The 24105-nt window shown below is 42.5% G+C and overlaps 2 protein-coding genes across 2 annotated transcripts in view; one reads left to right on the forward strand and one right to left on the reverse strand.

Moving 5' to 3' along the window:
* The window catches only part of susd3 (sushi domain containing 3), a 12679-nt gene extending 10599 nt beyond the window's left edge, over positions 1-2080 (forward strand). Inside the window, exon 5 of the mRNA XM_079897721.1 lies at positions 1-2080. This exon is cut by the window's left edge and continues 330 nt beyond it. The gene's annotated coding sequence lies outside the window, so the exon portion shown is untranslated.
* Positions 2081-5766: 3686 nt separating this feature from the next.
* Positions 5767-24105, reverse strand: LOC307173968 (ninjurin-1; the record flags this gene model as incomplete). The annotated part of the gene is made up of 4 exons (XM_079897572.1): positions 5767-5989; positions 7103-7262; positions 17966-18197; positions 24061-24105. The coding sequence occupies 3 exons, from the start codon at positions 24103-24105 to the stop codon at positions 7114-7116; spliced, it is 426 nt and encodes a 141-aa protein (XP_079753698.1). The 3' UTR covers positions 5767-5989; positions 7103-7113.

Genomic DNA, 24105 nt, shown 5'->3' on the forward strand with positions numbered 1-24105 from the left:
ACTGACTCTGGCCACAAGGGGATTTAGTTAAAGTATGCAGTACAGTGCACAATGGGCAACATTAAATGTTTTAATTAGCTGTATACTAAATTATTATAGCATAACACCACATTACTGTATGTTTATGGCCCTTTCCCTTAAAGCGTCTCTATGTAGAGTTCAGAAAGCTGTTATTAGCGACACCTGTGGCCGTTAGCTGAACTGCAGCACTACTGGTGCTCGTGCACGCGTGATGAACTCACACTGAACGTGATTCAAGGCACCGATACAGCAGTTCAGAAAGCATCTGATCATAGTGATGTGGATATTTGCATGAAGCCTCATGGCGACTGATGAGGTAATTCAAGTTACACATGATAGTTTGATCATGAAGTAAATTATTAAAACTACAGACTGACTGTGAGACTGACTAGGCCTATAGTTTGAATGCATGACACATTGACATTGCAGTACAGAATGGCATTCTCATGAACACAAAAAATAAACATTTGTTTCATGTGTCATTGAGCGGAAGAGAGGATCTCGGGAGCGCGCGTGATTTTCCCGGCAAAAACGTCCTGTCACATAAAAATCAGGCTTTCATAGACAACCTTTGGACGTCAAGGAAGATCTCTTTTTATAAGTTTCGTTACAAGCTGTACATCTGCAATAAAAAATCTATTCATATATATGGAAACTCTTACATAGGCCCCTTTAACTGACGAATGTAGACTTTGCAGGGCTCGAGTGAGTTGAGAACAGCCCGAACAACAACACTGAAGGGCATTAGTGCTCAACATACTGTTTCCACAGCTTCTGTAAGTCAGATTTTGCTTTTAAATGTCCATTCTTTGTTGTGTTTTACTACAAAAACAGTTTATAAAATATTAAAAATATCAAAACAACACAGAATTCTTAATGTACTCAGTATAAGGATTTATTGAAAAATCTGAAGGGCTTTTTGGATGCACTCTTGAAATCATCCTAATGGAATTTTTTTTTATTAACTTTCAGTGAACAAATCTGTGTAAAAACAATTCTGCTGTACCCAAAAACTAAAAAACCAAAGCAATAAGATTCAAAACTTGATGCAGAAATTTCTTGAACAAGTGTTTTGGCTCCTACTGTGTAAATATCCCTAAAAGCAGCAGCACTTAATATTACAGTTCATAACACTTTTTTGCTACTTTTGTTCTGTTGCTAGTGTTGGTGCCTCTGGATATAATGAGCCAATAATAAACCTGAATGCGATGCAAACATTGCTCTTACATTCCTTTCAAATGTCGTGCAGTTTTTATAACACTGTGCTTTTTGATCATTCATTTGAAATGGCGCTTGTTCCACAGCTTCATCAGCCGATAGTAGGCTACAGCGCCACCTGTGGGTCTTTATAAATACATCTGTCTGCACATTATCAATCATATTTCTCATTTTATTCCACTAGATCTCCATGTCGTATGCAAATATTTGTTGTCTTTCTCTCGTAACTGCGTAGAACTTCGAAATGAATGACGCGAGGTGAAAGAAATCGCATCTCTCTTTGAGTATAGGCTACTATATTTTGAATAAGTGATTAGTAAGTACGCACTATATAGTATGAATGTCAGTAATATGAGCCTGTTCAAACACCCACACTTGCGGTCTGTGCACTTGACCACTTGTCTACTTGCATGATGTATTTACTGTATTTGGCCAAAGTGTTCGATAGGTGTGAAGAAAACTTTTGTTTACACGATGGAAGTCACTTTTAGTGTTGTTAAAATGCGAGTCACTTTTAGTGTTGTTAAAATGCGAGTGTTCACAGAGCTTTCAATACTTTGCATTTTAAAAAGAAAATGGTAAATGTCTGTTCATTATCCCATGTAACAAGACACTTATTCAGTTGTGAAGTTTTACAAAATACACATGGCCTGCTCATCTTTACACCAATGAAATGGGAAACACTTTATGTTTTACTACCAAATTACATGTAATATCTAATTAATTTCTCTTAGTGGAACGTTTTCCTCGACATCGGGGCACGTGAGGCTCATTTTTAGCGTTCCTGCATTGAAACATATTCAAGCTCGATAGTGTTTTTAAAATATGATACTGTAGGCTATGTTAAATCATAAAAACAGTGTTTTTGAATGTATCGCTTTATGGAAGCCACTTTCCGCCATGTAAAAAAAGTAATGCATTGATGAATCTTAATTATGACATAAAAAGTCATTATTATGGCACAAAAAGTAGAAATTATGACACTAAATCATAATTATGACTACTTATGAGAAGATACATTTGAAATGAGATAAGACTGTGAAATTAGGCTATGTCATAATTAAAAAAAAAAAAAATGTAGTCATAATTTCTACATTTTGTGTCATAATTTTGATGTACGTAATCATTTAGAATTTTATCTTAGTAGAAGTCCATCCATACGTTTAACTCTCTAACCTCACGTGAAGATGAAAGTAGGTTCAAGTCATCTATCATTATGTTCTTGCCCTCAGATGTTAGATTTAATACATGAATATAGAAAATGTTATTAAAATTAAAGTTGAGTTCATAGTATTTATTAAAAAGATAAAGCCTAATGAAGTGAAACACACTCATAGGTTCCTTGTTCGTACCTCTTTAATCTGTAATGTTTGATGTGCCTGATGTTTGTTCAGTTCTATATTTGTTTTATTTGACAGCACATATAATACTGTATATGACTATTTTGGCGTTTGTTCAAAATTAAAGGCACACTATGCAAGATTTGTACCTTAATATAACAGCTTCGAAATCATTTCGATGGTAAACGAACTTGTAGTAGGGCGAATCATCCCGATAGCAATGCAGGTTTGAGGAATCTCGCGAGAATCACGACTTGCTTTACGGCACGACGTCACATGCATCAACAACACATGAAGAGCCTCTATGGAGACACTAGCACGCATCTCAGACGTGAATCATGGCAGAGTCGACGAAGAAAACGAAGAAAGCGCGGTCGGAAGAGTGCAGAGACGGCTCTGTGTGAGTGGTGTTTACCACAGCAACGTTAAACACAAGCACTCCACAGCGACTCTAGGGGGCGCTGTCTGAGAAAACCGGAAACTGCATAGTGTGCCTTTAAAGTCCCTGTAAAGTCAAAATTAAGTATGTGTTCTGAGTTTGTCACACCACAGAAAAATGTGTTATTAGCCACCCAGCCAAATTTTAATGATAAAAAAAGCCGGCAAGTACATCAAATAAGCGATCAAAATCTTGAAAAAATGAGCAGTAGTCTCTGCTCTCAAACGCTGGGGGCGTGTCCACTGGCTGCGCTGAAACCACGCCCACTCGCGGGAAAGCTCGCTGCCGTCGACTCGCCACACTCAATTGTCACCGCTACAGCTGGAAAGGATGCTCCTAGCAGCTTAATTTGTTTTACAAAGCCATACATGTTCGATACATGCAACTTACTTGGTGGGCACGCACTGCCGATGATGGCACCATTTGTCGGCGCGACGGGAGGATGAAGGCCGAGGCGGGAGATAGTCGGTTCGGCCACATTCACCAGTATTGTTCATTTTTCGGAAATTTAAATAAGGACACCGATCTGTTTTGTACGTGATCGCATCCAGGTAATACGCATTTCCGTGACGAAGGCATAGCTAGCTAGCAAACTGTAGGAAGTAACTAATAGTACTGACAGTAACTCGAGATTGAGTTGCAAACTGATGTGAATGGGCTCCAGTGCGTCATCAAGTAGGGGCGTGTCCAGGAGCTCAGGGGCTCCAGTGCGTCATCAAGTAGGGGCGTGTCCAGGAGCTCAGGGGCTCCAGTGCGTCATCAAGTAGGGGCGTGTCCAGGAGCTCAGGGGCTCCAGTGCGTCATCAAGTAGGGGCGTGTCCAGGAGCTCAGGGGCTCCAGTGCGTCATCAAGTAGGGGCGTGTCCAGGAGCTCAGGGGCTCCAGTGCGTCATCAAGTAAAGGCGTGTCCAGGAGCTCAGGGGCTCCAGTGCGTCATCAAGTAAAGGCGTGTCCAGGAGCTCAGGGACTCCAGTGCGTCATCAAGTAAAGGCGTGTCCAGGAGCTCAGGGGCTCCAGTGCGTCATCAAGTAGGGGCGTGTCCAGGAGCTCAGGGGCTCCAGTGCGTCATCAAGTAAAGGCGTGTCCAGGAGCTCAGGGGCTCCAGTGCGTCATCAAGTAGGGGCGTGTCCAGGAGCTCAGGGGCTCCAGTGCGTCATCAAGTAGGGGCGTGTCCAGGAGCTCAGGGGCTCCAGTGCGTCATTAAGTAGGGGCGTGTCCAGGAGCTCAGGGGCTCCAGTGCGTCATCAAGTAGGGGCGTGTCCAGGAGCTCAGGGGCTCCAGTGCGTCATCAAGTAGGGGCGTGTCCAGGAGCTCAGGGGCTCCAGTGCGTCATCAAGTAGGGGCGTGTCCAGGAGCTCAGGGGCTCCAGTGCGTCATCAAGTAGGGGCGTGTCCAGGAGCTCAGGGGCTCCAGTGCGTCATCAAGTAGGGGCGTGTCCAGGAGCTCAGGGGCTCCAGTGCGTCATCAAGTAGGGGCGTGTCCAGGAGCTCAGGGGCTCCAGTGCGTCATCAAGTAGGGGCGTGTCCAGGAGCTCAGGGGCTCCAGTGCGTCATCAAGTAGGGGCGTGTCCAGGAGCTCAGGGGCTCCAGTGCGTCATCAAGTAGGGGCGTGTCCAGGAGCTCAGGGGCTCCAGTGCGTCATCAAGTAGGGGCGTGTCCAGGAGCTCAGGGGCTCCAGTGCGTCATCAAGTAAAGGCGTGTCCAGGAGCTCAGGGGCTCCAGTGCGTCATCAAGTAGGGGCGTGTCCAGGAGCTCAGGGGCTCCAGTGCGTCATCAAGTAAAGGCGTGTCCAGGAGCTCAGGGGCTCCAGTGCGTCATCAAGTAGGGGCGTGTCCAGGAGCTCAGGGGCTCCAGTGCGTCATCAAGTAGGGGCGTGTCCAGGAGCTCAGGGGCTCCAGTGCGTCATCAAGTAGGGGCGTGTCCAGGAGCTTAGGGGCTCCAGTGCGTCATCAAGTAGGGGCGTGTCCAGGAGCTCAGGGGCTCCAGTGCGTCATCAAGTAGGGGCGTGTCCAGGAGCTCAGGGGCTCCAGTTCGTCATCGAGCCCCCGTTTTAGCCCCGCCCAAAAAATCCGGAACACAGCAACGGTGAAAAACTGTTTAACGGTCTAACTCCACAATTCAGTACTTCACAGTGCACAGTCTTTGTAATATGATTTAGCAATACATTTCTACCATTTATAATGTGTTTAGATTTTTTTTTTTAGAATTGCCTTTACAGGGACTTTAAGGAAACTCATTTAAACACAGTCAGTCCACACATTTTTTTAGTTTTGAGCTTCATAACCCCCCACAAATACCAATAATAATAGCATGTTTTCACACGTTTATCAGCCGAATAAAGCAACAGTGAGTGTCATAATGATAATGAGTCTAGCAGTGGAAATCTGTTCATTTATCAGAGACCTGTAAACCTTTAAATTAATCTTTAAAGTTTTTAGAGCAGCTTAAATGAAGCACCCATTAATAGTTTATAAACAATAATATTAAAAAATAATATTTTATTTATTAAATAAATGTTTTTTTTTTTCTTGCTGCTGTAAAAGCTCCATGTATGAAAGTTTAGCTTTTATTCAATAGATTCTCAGTGTATGAACAGCTGAGCGTGTGAATACACTAATGTACCACCAGAGGTCAGTATCAGTGTGTGTGTGAGAGAGAGTGTGTGTGTGTGTGTGTGTGTGTGTGTGTGTGTGTGTGTGAGTGTGTGTCTGTGTGAGTGTGTGTGTCTGTGTGTGTGTGTCTGTGTGTGTGTCTGAGTGTGTGTGAGTGTGTTAAAAGAAGTTGAACTTGTAAAGAACACAAAAGCCCTGAAGAGATGTGAATAATAACTGAAAGTGACGTTGCACTGAAGATGAATTATTGAGCTCCTCATGCAGGATCAGATCATCTGCTGTATGAAACGCTTCACGGCTCCATCATCCGTTCAGAGAGAGGTACACAACTGGAAGACTGTGTGTCAGTCTCAGGCTAAAGCTGGAAGAGAGAGAGAGAGAGAGAGAGAGAGAGAGAGAGAGAGAGAGAGAGAGAGAGAGAGAGAGAGAGAGAGAGAGAGAGAGAGAGAGAGAATGTCAGTTCATCGTTTACCTTCAGTGCTGCACTCATAACCTGCACATTATGGACCGTTTATGCTGGCATATTTTATTCCATATGAAAATACAGAGTGTGTCAATGATGTATGTCAAATACTTTAATTGAGTTCCAGTTCATTTAATTATTGTCAAGCTGAATAATCATGTCTGTTACTAGTAAAATCAAATTAAGATTGAACACAAAAGCTGGTAGAAGAGTAGGCCTAGTGAATATTGCACAAGATATCATAACTGTTCACTCTCAGAAAAAAAGGTACGAAAGCTGTCACTGGGGCTGTACCTTTTCAAAAGGTACACTTTTGTTCCTTTTAGGTACTAATTTGTTCCTTTTAGGTACTAATACTGTATGTACCATTAAGGTACCAATATGCACCCTTTAGGTACAAAAATGTACCTTTTAAAAAGGTACAGCCCCAGTGACAGCTTTCGTACCTTTTTTTCTGAGAGTGTTCTGTGCTATTGATTCATTTTCATATAATAAACCATTTTTAACTTTTAAAAAGTTGTCTTGAGTGTTTTCTTCACGCTCAGTGTTTTTAAAACTAAAAACCACATACTTGCCTCAAATGCAGCATCATGACATATAATATTTGGTTGTAAACAAAGTTAAAATGCATTATAATATTCACAGATTGCTTTGTTTAATCTGAAACAGGTTGTTTGTCGTGTTTTTTAATGCATAAGTCTTTAAGGGTGTTCAATGAATAGAGAAATATTATGTGGTTACAATTCATGAGATCATAATAAGGTGCTTAACTGATGCATTAAAAGTATTAAAATATTATTACAATTATTAAAAAGTATTAAAATTAAAATACTTGTATAATGCATTAAACAAAGGCTTTAAGTAAAGAGTTACAACAGCATATCTCATAGTTTTCTGTTTCTTTCTGAACAGCACCACATGTGTTCACTCAGAACTTACCCATAATGCCATGCTGCACAGTTCATAAATGTGATTCAAATGTAAAGTGTGTGTGTGTGTTCTGTAACATACCCGTGTTTGAGTTACTGTCGCGCGCCTGGACTGGGCCGCTGAACTCCGAACGCAGTGATGAAGACGTTGATGACGACGATGATGAAGATGCAGCTGGTTGTGATGTTCTCGAAGACATTCAGCCGGAGATGTTTCTGCTCATCGTTCAGGTTCCACTTCACTACAATCATCAGCGATAAACACAGTCACACTTCAGACGAGCGCTGGACAAACACACTAATCCAGTATCTCAGCTGACAGCCAACGTTCTGGCAAAGTTAGTAACAAACGTTCTTTCAGTAACGTTAATAAAAGTTCGTTCAGAGTTATCTGGTCTTTAATAAAAACATTAGCACAAAAACATTGATACATCGGTCATGGAGCATTGGTTCCTGAAACATTTCAGTTGGGCATTCATCTAAGGTTTTTTAAATGTTACTATTTTTTATACTATGTTACTATGTTACTATACTATGTTACCATTTTGAGAACCTGTAAAGGTAACGTTCCCATAATGTTTGAATAATGATAAAATGGAATGTTCCCTTAACATTAAAATAACCAATACAAAATTGTGTATAACAATAAAAAAAAAAGTTACTAGCATATTTTGGCATGTTGCTAGTATGATTTACCACATTGCTAATGCTAACATGTTTTAACATGATTAGCATGCTGCTAGCATGATTTAACACATTGTTAGCACATTTTAACATCTTACTAGCATTATTAGTATGTTACTTACATGTTTTAACACGCTGTTAGCACATTTTAACATCTTGCTAGCATTTTAGTATGTTACTTTAGTGGGAAGTTCGGATCATTTTACTGACTCGGATCTTTGAATCTCGTTCATCAAAATGAACGAATGTTTTGTACTTAGCATGAATTAGCATGTTACTAGCAATAATTATGTTACTAGCATGAATTAACATTTTGCTAGAATTAATTAACATGATTTAACACATTACTAGCATGAATTAGCAAGTCGCTAGCATGTTTTGCCACATTGTTAGCATGATTTAACACTTTGCTAGCATGACGTAGCATTTTACTAGCATGAATTAGCAGGTTTTAACACATAGCTAAAATGATCATGTTGATAACATTATTTAACATGTTAGCATGATTTAACATGTTGCTAGCATGTTTTAGCATGTTAGCATGTTGTTAACATGTTTTAACGGAAGCCCACAGCTACATGCACATCCCCCCCACCGAGGAGACCATCACCGTGCATCTGTGCCCTTCCTCGATCACGCCTCGATCACACAGGCCAAGCTTCTGCAGTCCCTGGACAGGGGCAACGTGAACGCCGACGCTGTGAAAGATTTGCGGGCGGCGAAGGACTTCACACTCATGGCAACAAAGCACTCCGCCAAAGCCATTGGCCGTTCTATGGGCTTCATGGTGGTCCTTCACAGGCATCTGTGGTTAACCCTTGCTGACCTGAAGGACTCGGACCATAAGACACTCCTCAATGCTCCAATCACTTCCTTTTGGCCTCTTCAGTGACGCCGTGGAGTTGGTCGTTGATCGCTTCTCTGAGGCGCAAAAACGGCCGAAGGCAATGAGCCACGCGATGCCCCGGTGCTCGTCCCGCTCTTCGCCGGCACCCCGCTCCACCCAGAGGCCATCTAAACAGCCCGCCGCGGCTCCCCGTCCCAAGCCGGATGTTCGGCGCAAACAATGGACGGGATCCGGGAAGAAGCATTACGGGGGGAGGAGAAGCCCCTGCTGTGACAGCAGACTGTCCTCTGCTGCCATGCTTCATCCTGACGGACCTGCCAAGAGGAGAGAGCTCGCTGGAGGACCGGCCCCGGATCGCCTCTGTTCCTGCAGGTGACAAACAGTGTGTGTGTGTTACTGTGCCGAGCAGGACGAGGCCGAGGGCTGTGAGAGAACGGCGCGCGGCCAGTGGCCTGATTGCTGATAAGCGAAACCTGTGCGATGCACTGGTCTCATATCTCTCACGGAGGAGTGGAAGCATAAAAGGAGGAGCGATGACAGTGAAGGACGAGAGAGGCTAGACCTGGATTTCTGTTTCTGTTTTACTATATGTGGCAGCAGTCGTCCGTGAGGGGCTGCTGCCTTTTCTTTCGTTTTTGTATGTGTATATTTATTTCTTAAAATACACTGAATGTTCGCGTTACAGTTACAATATCTGTTTTGTTCCACAAAAGAAGCGCATACTCCTTCACAAAAAGAGCTGTTTCCTCCTTATCCTATCAATACTGCGTTACTTGCCCTGCCTCAGAGCGGCGCGGAGCCGCAGTCTGTGCCTGTTATGGCCTTCCAGCGTCACCGGGATGATGGAATGATGTCCACGGATGAACTGCAGCCAAAATTATACCCCTGTTTTGAGACAGGAAGGTCACAGTCTACTCGCAAAAGGAGCGATAGAGCGTGTCCCTCCGAGCGAGTTGGATTTTGTGGTGCCCAAGAGAGATGGCAGACTCCATCCGATCCTGGATTTGAGACCCATCAACTGAGTGCTTCACAAGTGAGTGTTCAAGATAACGACCCTGAAGCAGACCCTGGCACAAATCCATCCCGGGGACTGGTTCCCGTCCGTAGATCTGAAGGATTCATAGAGACCATCTCGTCAGGTCTTTGCCACTTCAGACAGGGCTGTTCTGTACCCCTGAGGAAATTTCAGAGGCTTCTGGGACTTATGGCGTCGGCCTCATCGGTTTGGCTTCACCTGGGTCTTCTGCACATGCGGCTGCTGTAGTTATGGCTGAAAACTCGAGTCCCGTGGAGGGCATGGGCCTCGGGATGAGATATTCGCATCATGGTCACACACAGATGCGTCAGCGCTCTGAAACTGTGGCATGACCCAGAGATGTTCAGCCGAGGGGTTATCCTGGGACTTGAGGATATTTAATATTCAACAATATAATTGATCTGCCTGCATTGACACCATAATATGAGAACTGAACTGAGCTGAGCTGGACGATGACATCACGGTTTTCTCCAGAGCAGCTATATAGATAAATTAACTAAATTAATAACTTTTTTACAACAAAAATGAACCATCACTGAACTTACTTAAGCTGGACTATAATGCTATAATTCTTCTAGAAACAAACTTTGTTGCATTATTTTCCTGTTATCACTGTAAAGCTTTGAAACAATCTGTATTGTAGCGTCTCGTTGCCTCGAACTGGCCGAATCAACCTTTCCGGTTTCCGGACTGGAGAGAGATGCTGGCGGCTCCTCCTTGGCGGATTCCCCTCCGGAAGGGCCTGCTGTCTCAAGCGAACAACGTGATATGGAGTTGTGGAGCCTTCAAGCGTGGCTGCCTCAGGGACCTTAGAGGGGCTAATGAGGCGCCCTGCCTTCCCATGTACTGGACACTCTCACAGAGTCTTGTGCACCTTCCACTAGGCGCCTTTACACTCTGAAATGGGGATTGTTTGTGAAATGGTGTTGTGATAACAATATCAACACGGCGAGCTGTCCTGTGTCGAATGTTCTACGTTCCCCGCAGCACATGTTGGATAATGGGAGCCCCCGTCTACGCTAAAAGTTTATGTTGCCGCTATCATCTCTTTTCTTCGGGCAATCGATCAGGAGGTATGCGCTGGTGGTCAGATTTCTCAGCGGGGCGAGGAGATTGCATCCCCCACACCCCCTGACCGTGCCGCCGTGGGACCTAACGGCTCTCTCTACCCCTGTTTGAATCCTTGGATTCTATCACTGTTAGGGAGCTCTCTCTCAAAACTGCTTTGCTTCTTGCCCTTGCTTGGAGATTTACAGGCATTCTCTGTGAATGGTGATTATGTTAGTTTTGGACCCGGTGACTGAGACCGGGCTTCGTATCTACATGTCTTTCTACTCCCTTTCAGGTCATTTCTTTACCCGCGTTGTCTTTCAATCCGTCACCCTCACATGACGCTGATCCTCAGAGTTCTGTTTGGCCTGTTAGGGCTTTGTGGAGTTATTTAGGCCGCTCGGCTGTCTTTTGACAATCGGACCAGCTCTTTGTATGCTACGTTGGCTGTACTAAGGGACCTGCAGTCTCTAAGAAGAGGCTTTCTCACTGGATAGTGGAAGCTATCGCTTTGGCTTAATAGAACCAGGGACAGGAATGCCCTCTCAACATCAGGGCTCACTCGACGAGGGCTGTCGCGTCTTCATGGGCCTGGTCTAGAGGTACACTATATTGCCAAAAGTTTTGGGATATCTGCCTTTAAATGCACATGAACCTTAATGACATCCCATTCTTAATTCGTAGGGTTTAATATGGAGTTGGTCAACACTTTGCAGCTATAACAGGTTCAAGGCTTTCCACAAGGTTTAGGAGTGTGTTTATGAGAATTTTGAACCATTCTTCTAAAAGCGCATTTGTGAGGTCAGGCACTGATGTTGGACAAGAAGGTCTGGCTCTCAGTCTCCGCTTTAAAGGGACACTATGCAAGTCTGAGTGTTTTTTCTCTACGAGCTCCCCCTAGTGTCTGGTAGTATAATGCTTTCAAACACTCTGTCGTAAAAACGAACTGTTGTCCCTCCCCCCTCGCCACGAGCAACCCAGCTGATCAGCTGTCAACCTAGCTGAGCAGAGGAACCGGCTATTTCAAAACCAGTTATGTCTACCGAGGCAAGTAAAGCAATACTTTCTTTCCAACTGATGGCGATTTTTTTATTTATTGTGTTGTCATGCATACTAGTATTTTTTACCGGGAACGAACGATATGAACGAGGCGAACTACTGCTTTCGTGTTTGTTTGTTTGTTTGTTTTTGGGAGAATGGGCATGAGCATAAAAAAAATATATATATCGGAGGCTAATATTTGTCTAAAGTTATATTAGCAAGGTCTATAAGTTCATCTGGTAGAATGATGGTTTACCTTTGCTTGTCTAAGAAAACATCAGAACGTTTTTTCTAGCTCGATCATGAAATGTGCAACATTTTGCGCGTCTGATATTGCCTACTATCAGACGCGTTGACTTAGTGACATAAAATAAAAGTGTAAGTTACACAAATAAAACCGACAGAGGAACGGCCAAACAACTACAGAAATCAAACGTGTTTGCTATGACAATGCTAACATCAAAGTTATAGTATCTAGCGTACTAGTAAGCCCCTAACAGACAGCGATCATAATAAAAACCTTTACAGACAATAGCAAACATCCTGAGGTCGCAATTACTTGAAATTTAAATATTAAACACAGTTTATTCCAAAGATACTTAACTTACAAGTGCAACAGCAGGATCAGCATCCGTTTTGCAGGCTTCTGTTTCTCTCAGTTCTCACCATTCTGAAAAAGCCGGTCCGATATATTTACTCGAGTCTGACTTCTTGCTCGGTCAGTCTCCCGTTTCCTCTTTCGTTGGTCCTCCGACAAAGATTTCCTAGCTTTCTGCTTCTTTTTTACAGGCTCAGCCTCAGCCATAACTCAGTCTATCGTTGCCCTTTGCTTATAGCTAGCCCGCCGGTGCTTGAATAGGGGCGTGTACGTGTGCAGTGCCGTCAAGCAATTCGTTACATCGCGAGACCTGATATCACGCGATACTTCCTGACACCGACCCGCGTCCCAAAGTTGCAAGTGAGTTTTTTCCGCTCTCGGGCACCAGGGGGGTGCGAAACCACCACCATTCAACCCGAAATAAGTAATATAACCATTCCACTGACTCCGAAGCTGTTCAGTTAAGGTTAAAAAGTTACCTAGAGCACCTTTAATTAATCCCAAAGGTGTTCTATCGGGTTGAGCTCAGGACTCTGTTTAGGCCCATCCATGTCTTTATGGACCTTGCTTTGTGCACTGGTGCGTAGTCGTGTTGGAACAGGAACATCCCCAAACTGTTCCCACAAAGTTGGGAGCATGAAATTGTCCAAAATGTCTTGGTATGCTGAAGCATTAAGAGTTCCTTTAACTGGAACTAAGGGGCCAAGCCCAACCCATGAAAAACAACCCCACAGCATAATCCCCCTTCCAAAAGACTTGGCACAATGCAGTCAGGCAAGTACCGTTCTCCTGGCAACCGCCAAACCCAGACTCATCCATCAGATTGCCAGACAGAGAAGTGTGATTCGTCACTCCAGAGAACATGTCTCCACTGCTCCAGTGCCAGCATGCTTTACACCACTGCATCCGACGCTTTACACCACTGCATCCGACGCTTTGAATTGCATTTGGTGATGTAAGGCTTGGTTGCAGCTGCTCGGCCAAGGAAACCTATTCCATGAAGATGTCTACATACTGTTCTTGAGCTATTCTGAAGGCCACACGAAGTTCGGAGGTCTGTAGCTATTGACATAGTGTATGTCAATCCGGGATATGTGCTTTGCTGCTGGCTGCTGGTCTTCACAGAACACTTTCGACAGGTTTTACTAATTGGATGTGCCGCCTTTGGCATCTCAAGTGCTTTCGATGAGTGAATAACCTTACTTATTTTCTGTGTTAATTGCTAAAATAACTGCTTCTGGGCACAGTCTGTTACCGCTTTAGCTGTTGACGCTGTGCATGCCTATATGTGCATACTTATATGTGCTCATTGCAGTTGTGTCTGCCCTGTATTCAGTGCAGCCTGCTCACATTCAGATCTGATATGCAAATTTTGGTATTCCCTGAGCTGGCATCTCATTGGCTTAGCTCCACCTATCAGCTGTGAGCACTCCTAGCTGTGTCGCCATTGGTTGAGCTGTATGTTGTTCTACTCCGTGACTGGTGTAAACTTAACCCTGCTTCTTCAGGCTGCTCTTCGCCTCTCTCACGGCGGGATTGAACACGGTTCCGCTCTACCAGCTGTGCAAGTGTTCAGTCTTAGATTGTGACGTCATTATCACCCCTCTACATTTTATACTGCCCGAAGGCTTGTCAGTGTTTGCATATTCGAGACAATTGGCCAGTTAATTCACTGCCGTTATCATATAAGGTTTCAGGATTTTCTATGAATGGGAAGAGTTCCCACAGCGTAGCTGGATTATGCAATGTCTCATTCCTGTCTCTCAGGGAACCGAGGTTACAACAGTAACCTGAGAGGTTTTCTACTGTTACGAATAGCAATCAAATATCATATAGTTCAGTGTGAGCAGGCAGTTTTCTACACATTAGATGGCATTCATTACCATCAACTCATGTTGGCCAGGCTCGTGATTATTGACCTGAAGTTTTTCTGACGATACATCGGTTATAACCCAGACTAGCTGCTCATCACATATTAGTCGCAGTCTGACAAAATTAAAGTGCACTCTGTTGATGTAATTCACTGTTAATGTGTGTGTGTGTGTGTGTGTGTGTGTGTGTGTGTGTGTGTGTGTGTGTGAGTGTGTGTGATGGAAAGACTGTATGTCTTTCTGTTCAAATGCAAAATGAAAGGTGCTCACATCACGCTCAACTGGTTCAGAGAGAGAGAGAGATGCGTGAGGTCAGCGGGTTCAGAATGGAAGCTCTGGAGGGTCACAGAAAGGGAAAGACAGAGACAGAAAGGATCTGCTGATATGTAGGTCAAACAGAAAGAGAGAACAGGGGAGAGTGTATTGTGATGCCATTGTCATGTATTGCCCTTTAATCCCAAATTCAAATTCAGTTTCACAGAGCGTTCCTGAAGCAGAGCTGAGCTTTACAGCTTCAGTATACTGAGTGAACGAGTGTCGACCAGAGATTCATTAAGCAGCTCTTAGTCATTGCAGTTTAACCACAAATGCCAAAAGAAGAAAACATAAGAAACCTCTCGTGGGAATCTTTGTTCAGAGATCGAGATGGTGGTCATCTTATTTGGATATAAGATTAAACTGGTCTGGATGTTTTTCACTATTAGTCATTGACAAGTACAGTAGATAAAAATCCCCTTTACCTCAAATTAACGCCGCCTCAGCTGACGGGGAATGTTCTCTCAAGGTTCTCTTAAAGTCATGAACAAACATTCTTCCGTTAAAGTCTGTGAAAATGTTGTTTATACAGAATGTCTATGTGGTGTTTTTAAGACAAACCATGTGTAAATTCATAAGTCAACACCATTGCTGAGTATTTTCTCCTTAAAACTGCAGTGAACCAAAGACAGTCTCAAAAACACGCTTTGAAATCACTGGTGTTTCTGACGTCACAAACTACCTTGTAACCAATCAGATCAACGTGTGATCGACACCCAGTGGATCTCTGAGCTGAGTGAGTGAGTGGAGGCGGGGCTCACTTGCATATTCATAGAACCGCCTATACTAAATGAGGCAAGGGTGTCGAGTTACATTCAAGATATTTTAAGGTATGACGCATATTGTTTCAAGGAAAAAACATTTAATATATATGTAATTTTGGTGATCAAAGATGAGTTTTAAGGGATACAATTATTTACTACAGGGGGACTTTAATAAAATGTTTGTTCAATGTTATCTGGTCTTTAATAATGTTCTCAAAACATTTGCACAAAAACATTGATGCATTGTACATGGAACTTTTCATTTTTTAAACGTTTTGGACATTCTAACTTTTTTTAAATGTTACAACTTGTTTCAGAACGTTCAAAGAACATTCAAAAGTAACATTCCCATAATGTTTGAAGAATGATAAAATGGAATGTTCCCTTAACGTTACAAAAAACCTTTTTAAAAAATGGATGTTTTAGACGTTCAGAGAACGTTCTTAGAATATGTTTTTGTTGGCTGGGACGGCGCTTGTTACCCAATATTGCCAAAAGTTTTGGGACGTCTACCTTTACATGTACATGAACTTTAATGACATCCCATTCCTGATCCAAAGGGTTTAATATTGAGTTGGCCCACCCTTTGCAGCTATAACAGCTTCAACTTCTGGGAAGGTTTTCCACAAGGTTTAGGAGTGTGTTTATGGGAATTTTTAACCATTCTTCTAAAAGCGCATTTGTGAGGTCAGGCACTGATGTTGGACGAGAAGGTCTGGCTCTCAGTCTCCGCTTTAATTAATCCCAGAGGTGTTCTATCGGGTTGAGTTCAGGACTCTGTGCAGGCCAGTCAAGTTCCTCCACACCAAACTCGCTCATCCATGTCTTTATGGACCTTGCTTTGTGCACTGGTGCGCAGTCATGTTGGAACAGGAACATCCCCAATCTGTTCCCACAAAGTTGGGAGCATGAAATTGTCCAAAATGTCTTGGTATGCTGAAGCATTTAGAGTTCCTTTAACTGCAACTAAGGGGCCAAGCCCTGAAAAACAACCCCACACCATAATACCCCCTCCACCAGACTTTACACTTGGCACAATGCAGTCAGGCAAGTACCGTTCTCCTGGCAACCGGCAAACCCAGACTCGTCCCTCGGATTGCCAAACAGAGAAGCGTGATTCGTCACTCCAGAGAACACGTCTCCACTGCTCTAGAGTCCAGTAGCGGCTTTCTTTAAACCACTGCATCCCACGCTTTGCATTGCTCTTGGTGATGTAAGGCTTGGTTGCAGCTGTTCGGCCATGGAAACCCATTCCATTAAGCTCTCTATGTGCTGTTCTTGAGCTATTCTGAAGGCCACACGTTTGGAGGTCTGTAGCTATTGACTCTGCAGAAAGTTGTCGACTTCTGCTCACCTCAGCATGCGCTGACCCCGCTCTGTGATTCGCTTCGTGGCTGAGTTGCTGTTGTTCCCAATTGTTAGAATTTGTTATAATTTTCACTTTGTTATAATACCAATAACAGTTGACCGTGGAACATTTAGTTGAGGAAATTTCACGAATGGACTTATTGCACAGGTGGTAACCTTTCACAGTACCACGCTTGAATTCACTGAGCTCCTGAGAGCGACCCATTCTTTCACAGATGTTTGTAGTAGCAGTCTGCATGACTAGTGCTTGATTTTAAACAACTTTGGCCATGGAAGTGATTGGAACACCAGAATTAAATTATTTGGAGAGGTGTCCCAATACTTTTGGCAATATCGTGTATAATACTCTCACATAATTCACAGTTATTGAAATGTTGTTGATTTAATTACCTTGAACAAAACTAATTATCTACAATGATGAACAAGACCCAAAAGTGCTGTGTTGATATCTAGAGGTTCAGAGGACAATAAGATCAAGGGCCCTATCTTGCACCCAGCACAATTGACTTTGTACACCGACGCATGTATCCTTCTTATTTTGCAACCGACGCACAGCGGACTTTTCCCTCCACAGACACACGTCGGTAAATTAGGGAATGAACTTGTGCTCCCGGGGGCGGTTCAGCGAAAAGAGGAGGCGTGTTCTGGCGCAAACATTCCCTGGTGCTATTATGCAGTTCCAGAAAACAATTCCGGCACAGACAAGGAAAAGTCTAAAGTCAGTGGCACGTTTTCAGTGGCGCGTTCAGATGCTATTTTAAGGGTGCATGCTTGGCCATAATGTAGCGTGTGCACAACGCGCATACACTTTGCTTCTCTACTCTACACAGACACAGCAGTTGCCATTTTTGCAAACCATACATAATTACATGTGGAAAAATATTCCACATGAGGGAAATCATTGTGGTGTGTCCATGAAGATCATAAATCTAGCTTACACATTTACCCAAATTATCATACGCCTGTTTAACCGAAGCTAATTTGGGTGTGTTTTTCCATCCCCATACAATGTCACTTCTCTGTGTTTTACGGCCCTGACGAGAACGTTGGTCTCCTCGGCTGTGAACCGCTCCTGGTGCGCGCTTGGCAAATCCGCCGTTATAATAGCAATCCGCCATAGAACAAGCGCGCCTGCTCTTAAAGGGAATGTAAGATTATGCTCTGATTGGTTTATTTCACGTTACGCCCAAACCACACCTATGAATAATGAAGCTACTTCAGACCAACCCATTTTAGAGATCCGCCCACAAAGTTACTTGCATTTCGCATTTGATACTTGCGTTTCAGATTGTTAAAATAGGGCCCCAAAAGTGATGCGCCTTTAGCCCTGTTGTGCCCTAGTACGGCAGGTCTGTGTGTGTACTCATTCACCTATAAAGATGAGCAAGATCCCCACTAACACCTGCAGAGAGAGCGACAGGCTGATGAGCGTGACGAGGGCCGTGTACAGGGTGTATTCGGGCCCCTGCTCCAGCACGGCCTTCAGCTGCGATGCGTTGGCCATCAGCAGGGCCACGTCCAGCATGCTCTCCGCTGCACTCTTCTTATTGGCATAATGGTTCATGTTTAGAGGGCCGGGCGACTGACCCAGACTGTGAGAAGCCTGGCGAGAGAAAGATGGAGAGAGAATAATATCAGTACACCTTAAAAGTTTAGTTCACTTCAATGAAAATTTCCTGATAATTTACTCTCCTCCACGCCATCCAAGAGATTCATATCTTTCTTTCTTCAGTTGAAAAGAAATGAAGGTTTTTGAGGAAAACATTCCAGGATTTTTCTCCATATAGTGACTTCAATGGGGTCCAACGGTTTGAAGGTCCAAATTGCACTTGGAGTGTCATTAGGTAATCATGTTGAAAGGTCACGCGTGACGTAGGCGGAAGTACCGACCTAGTGTTTACAAAGCGAACGTGCAAAGACTCAGTCAAATGCCATTTACAAAATAAATAAATAAATAAAAGACTTTGAAGCTGCACTGAAACTCACATCTGGACCTTCAACCCATTGGACCCCATTGAAGTCACTATATGGAGAACAATCCTGGAGTGTTTTCCTCAAAAACCTTCATTTCTTTTCCACTGAAGAAAGAAAGACATGAACATCTTGGATGACGTGGAGGAGAGTAAATTATCAGGAAATTTTAATTCTGAAGTGAACTAATCCTTTAATGCTAGCGACTACTGAAGGGCGATGTCACAATATTCCTCATTTAAATAATTAAAATGCAGAATAAAGGGGCGGGGCCTGGTTGAGTTAGTTAGTAGTGTGTTGAAACTGGCGGTTATGATAAGGGGCGGGACATTTCCCAAACACACTCGAAGCGCTCGACCAATCACAACACACCCCTCCAGCCGACCAATCAGAGCAAAGTGTGCTTTTCAGAAGGAGGGGCTTCATAGAGACAGGAAGTAAACAGAGCGTTACAAACAGAAAACCTGCTCTAGTAGAGCCTAAAAACAACATCAAAACTTTGAAAAAAAGGAACAATAAGTCAACTTTTATAAAGTAAAGACTTTTAACTAAGCCGGTCTGCAATTTCCATTTATCTCAAACTCACACCTGGAAGTGTGCGATTTGAAATCGGCCAAATCTGAATACATTGTTTTTAGTGAGCAATTTCAAACACTGTAAAAAATTTCTAACCCTCCCAAATCAAAAATTTCAAGTGACCGATAACATCTAAATTTTTCAATTGGCCCAAGTGAAATTCTGTAAATTATAAAATTAAATTTACAGATTTTCACTTGGGCCAATTGAAAAATTTAGATGTTATCGGTCACTTGAAATTTTTGATTTGGGAGGGTTAGAAATTTTTTACAGTGAAAGATTTCAGTCATTTGAGATTCGGGATGAAGCAAAATTCTCACCACAAGAATTGACTAAAGGTCCTTGCTCACTGAGTCCGAAATCTTTGTATGTGTTTTTTCGTATTCGTCATTTGGTGGCTCTGAATTGTCAAAACACTTCTCAAAATGCTTGCTACAGATGCGAAAAAGGCAGAAAATCTAACCCTATCCGAATTTTTTAATGATGGATGAAAGTTTTGGAGGCAGTGTGCAAATGTTATTGACAAAAAGTGAGATCTTATTTATTTTTTAACATGCAAAAATTTCGGGCGAGAACAGGCCTTATCAGTGCACACGTGGGAAGCAAAGGACAAGCGAATACCTTGTTTTTTTATTAAATGTAAAACCCTTATTGAGCACACTGCACTTACTGATGAATGGGTTTCTTGGCACAAATACATGATTTATCTAGAACTTTATTGACCGTCATCATCTGACTGAAGAATTTCTGGTGTCAAAGTTGCATGAAGAATAATATTAAGAGGGAGAGAGAGAGCTGACTCTGGCACTTCTGCTCTGAATGAGTGAGGACTCAATTACTGCACTAAAACCCTGAGCTCCACTGAAGGACTTTCCCTCATTAAACGTCATGTGTGTTTGTATTTCTACACAACGTTCATCATAGCATCTGTTTATGTGGTTCTCTATTTGCCTCGACTTTCCTGAGAAAAGGTGTAACAGGTACAGAAAGTGTACTATTACATGTTTGTATTGTTCATTATAATTCACACAAAATGGTTTATTTTCATATGCCTGACATGACTGCCTGATTGAAGTGCGAGTGCCTTCCCCTTTAATTGTGTTGATGACATCATGAGTCAGAATCATTTCCTGTTTTGTCTCCTCCTCTTCCTCTTGGCATTGTTAATGCACTGAAGAGGTGAGGAATTTTCTGGCTCCTGATAATCTTTGTAATCTTGATTGTAATTGTTGCTTTTATGTCTTTATTTTCACTGCAATTTATGTGTATTTTGTTATTTTACTTATCTGTGTGGTTATTTTTATCATTTCATCCCGTTTAAGTAATTTTTTTTCATCTGGGCCTAAATGTGGAAATGAGAGCACATGTGACAAGTGTACATCACATTTGTTTTATAGATAAAACAAGGGCGACTCTCACACTAAGAGGCTGCTTTAATTTGTCAGAGACGAATAAAAGATCAGCGAAACTGCCGACTGCTGTCCCGTTCTTCACAACGCAGACAACAGACCAGTTACAGCTGGTGCCGTGACCCGGATGGGAGTGAGGTTTGGGGGGGGGGGGGGGGTTGGGGGGGTGAGTGTAACAGAGGCCAGCTAGTAGTCACTGTGCGAGTAAACCTCACTCCTCTAATCTCAATCTCGACAGACGCTAGAGACTGTAGTCTTTAGCCTCCTTGTTAGAGCACCTGACTCTCATGCTGGAGACCCGGGTTCGAGGCCCGCTCAGAGTGGGGCGAGTAGGACACGGGTGGAGGGGTTACAAAGGCATCACTATTTATCACAACAGGGCAGAAAATATAACAGAAAACTGAATATGCATGTATACTGAGACATGTTTATGCTATTATTTTATGAATAATAGTCAATATCCACGTGTAATAATAATCATTTTATGGTGCCTTTCTAAAGCCCAAGGTCACTTTACAAAGTTAGTTTAGAGGAATACAGACAAATAACAAACAATCAAAATAGAGTACAGTTCACAAACCTTTTTTTTTAATTTAAACAAAACATGAATTTTACAAAATATTTGGCTTCTTAAATTACAATAAAATCAAAGCTACAGTTAGCCTGGTTAAAACCAGACCATTCTCAGTAGTAACTGAGTTATGGTCTGGCAAAGCTTCATTAATAACTCATTTCCAAAGGGGCGTCACCAACGGACGTCGCTCAAATGCCTCTGGGCGCAACTGGATAGACCTAAAACCAATCAGAGCGATCGTCATCGTGTAAAGCCATATGCTGCGTCCCAATTCACCTAAGTTACACTACGCCATAAAAGTATGTACTCTTTTTGTGAAGAAAATGTATTTACTTTTGAATGTGTAGCAAAAAAGTAGGCAAGCTTTGGGACATACTACTTCACCATCTTTATCGGACGGATCTGTCGCGTGCATCCTGTCACGTAAACTGCCCTGTCAATCATCGTGTCACAGTTAAAATCCTCTATTAAATCTAATTTAATTTCCTACCGTTTCGGAGAGAAATGTAGTAGCACATTCATCTGCCAGTGGGTCTTTCATGGAGACCGTCCTCATGTGTGTGCAATTTGAATAATGCATTTAAAAGTTGGTGCGCTTCACCAACGGATGTCGCTCAATGGGCGCAATTGGATAGAACTAAAACCAATCAGAGCGATCGTCATCGTGTAAAGCCCGCCCCAACGTTTCTGATTGGTGCCGCGATTTCTAGGCCATGGAAATGGGCTTGAATGAGCTCTTTGCCAGACTACTTCTCGAGCAAATCTGAATTTGCCAGAAGTTGTCTGGGTTTTCCCAGGCTAAGCTACAGTATATGTCCAAATTTGAAGCTGATAAGAAATTGAGGTTCCTGTGAGATTTTGTTTAGGCGCTTGAGCAAAAACAGCTACTGGGTGATGTGTTCTCCTGTCACAAATCAATACACTTCTGTCACAAAACTAATATGGAACCTCTCAGACCCGTCCGACGATAAGGTTTGTCAAGATTAGATTATAAAAAAGTGCAATAAATTTAGTAAAATTTTAAACATGACGCCGCCCACTAGAGGAGGAGCCTGCTGAAAGGATTTAAATAGATCTCTTCATTCCATCCTTCCCCTTTTATTCATGCTTCCTATCAGTATTCCTCTGTTGACTGTGCAATCGTGATGACAAGACGCTTCGCTCACTCTCTAATGCTGTTGATCTTTCATGGCTGCGGTCCAGCGGCTGATCGACCCACCAGAGGGAAATTACACTTCCCTGATCTCTACAGAGCTTTTAGTTACACTGCTTAACACACACACACACACACACACACACACACACACACACACACACACACACACACACACACACACACACACACACACACACACACACACACACACACACACACACACACATATGCAGCCAGTGTTGTATTGACTCGATCCAGTACGGCCACACACACATTACAGAAGAGATAGTTACAGCTCAAACTCTTCGACTTTAAATGCCATTTGATAAAGGAACTTCACTTCCTCCTCGTGTTTACTCACTGAAGCTATTTAGCGTAGTAACCTTTTCAAGAGGTCCTATTCTGCTTTTTTTCCATGTTCATCTGTCTTTAGTGTGTAATGTTGATGTTTGATCATGAAAAATCTCTATAGTTCTTCTCTATATCAGTGTCAGTGTTTCTGAACTCCCTGAAACACTTCCATTGTAGTCTTGAGTTTCTTCCAGGAAACACATCATAATATTCCTCATTTAAATAATTATTTCGCAGAATAAAGGGACGGGGCCTGGTTGAGTTAGTTAGTAGTGTATTAAACTGGTGGTTATGTTAAGGGGCGGGACATTTCCCAAACACACTCGAAGCGCTCGACCAATCACAACACACTGATGCAGTAAATATTAATGCAGAAGATGCAGTGTCATTCACACAAACTAAACACACAACACTAAAATAATGCAATAAACAGTCATTTAACAACAAAAGATGGAACATTAAAACCTAACGTACATAACTAATCAGTAAGAAACATACTAATTTTAATGAAAAAACATCAAATGTGAATTCTGCACTCTTAGATCAGCCAAGATCAATGGGGTTCTGTACAGAACTCAAGGGTTCTTGATTCAATTTAAGCTTCTGGAGAAATGTCTTCAATGATTGCATACTTTCATGTTTATCAGGTTATTTCAGTTATTTATAGTGATAAAGTATGTTTACGGGATGTTTAATTCATTAAATTTAATTAAAAAGAAAAATTAAAACTATATCCATAAAATTATCCCATGATTGAACCCCTGAAAGGTTCTATAGATGAAGCGTCTCACGGAACTCTTTAAGATTCTATTTAGTCTGTGTTTCCTATTAGTTTCCATAGTTCCTAATTAATTACGCACCTGTTTCTGTTTATTTCTATTTAGTCTGTGTTTCCTATTAGTTTCCATAGTTCCTAATTAATTACGCACCTGTTTCTGTTTATTTCTATTTAGTCTGTGTTTCCTATTAGTTTCCATAGTTCCTAATTAATTACGCACCTGTTTCTGTTTATTTCTATTTAGTCTGTGTTTCCTATTAGTTTCCATAGTTCCTAATTAATTACGCACCTGTTTCTGTTTATTTCATTACCACGGCTCAGTTTCCTCAGGTCTGGGTTCAGTGTAGTTAATGTTTTATGTGGTTTAATCTCCTGATTTTCCCTGCGTGTTTTCCTTTGTATCATTTAAGACTGTGTTATTCCTCAGGTTTGTGCGCTCATTGCAACCACACTTAACATGACGATTAGAAAGGGTGCTGCCGAGTGACAGATACTGTACCTTATTTCTGAGAGTGTATAGTAAGGGAACTTCGCATTAACCAATTAACACAATTTTACACTCGTGTTTTTACAGTTAAAATTCCGATTATTTCATTGTACAGTGAATGAAAGAGTTTAGATGGCTTAGATACTGCTAGCAGGTTGACGTACCTCCAGTCCAGCGGCTCTGTTTAATTCAATAGTGTGCGCCGCCAT

Source organism: Squalius cephalus (assembly GCF_949319135.1).
Source record: "Squalius cephalus genome assembly, chromosome: 16".
Lineage (NCBI taxonomy): Eukaryota > Metazoa > Chordata > Actinopteri > Cypriniformes > Leuciscidae > Squalius > Squalius cephalus.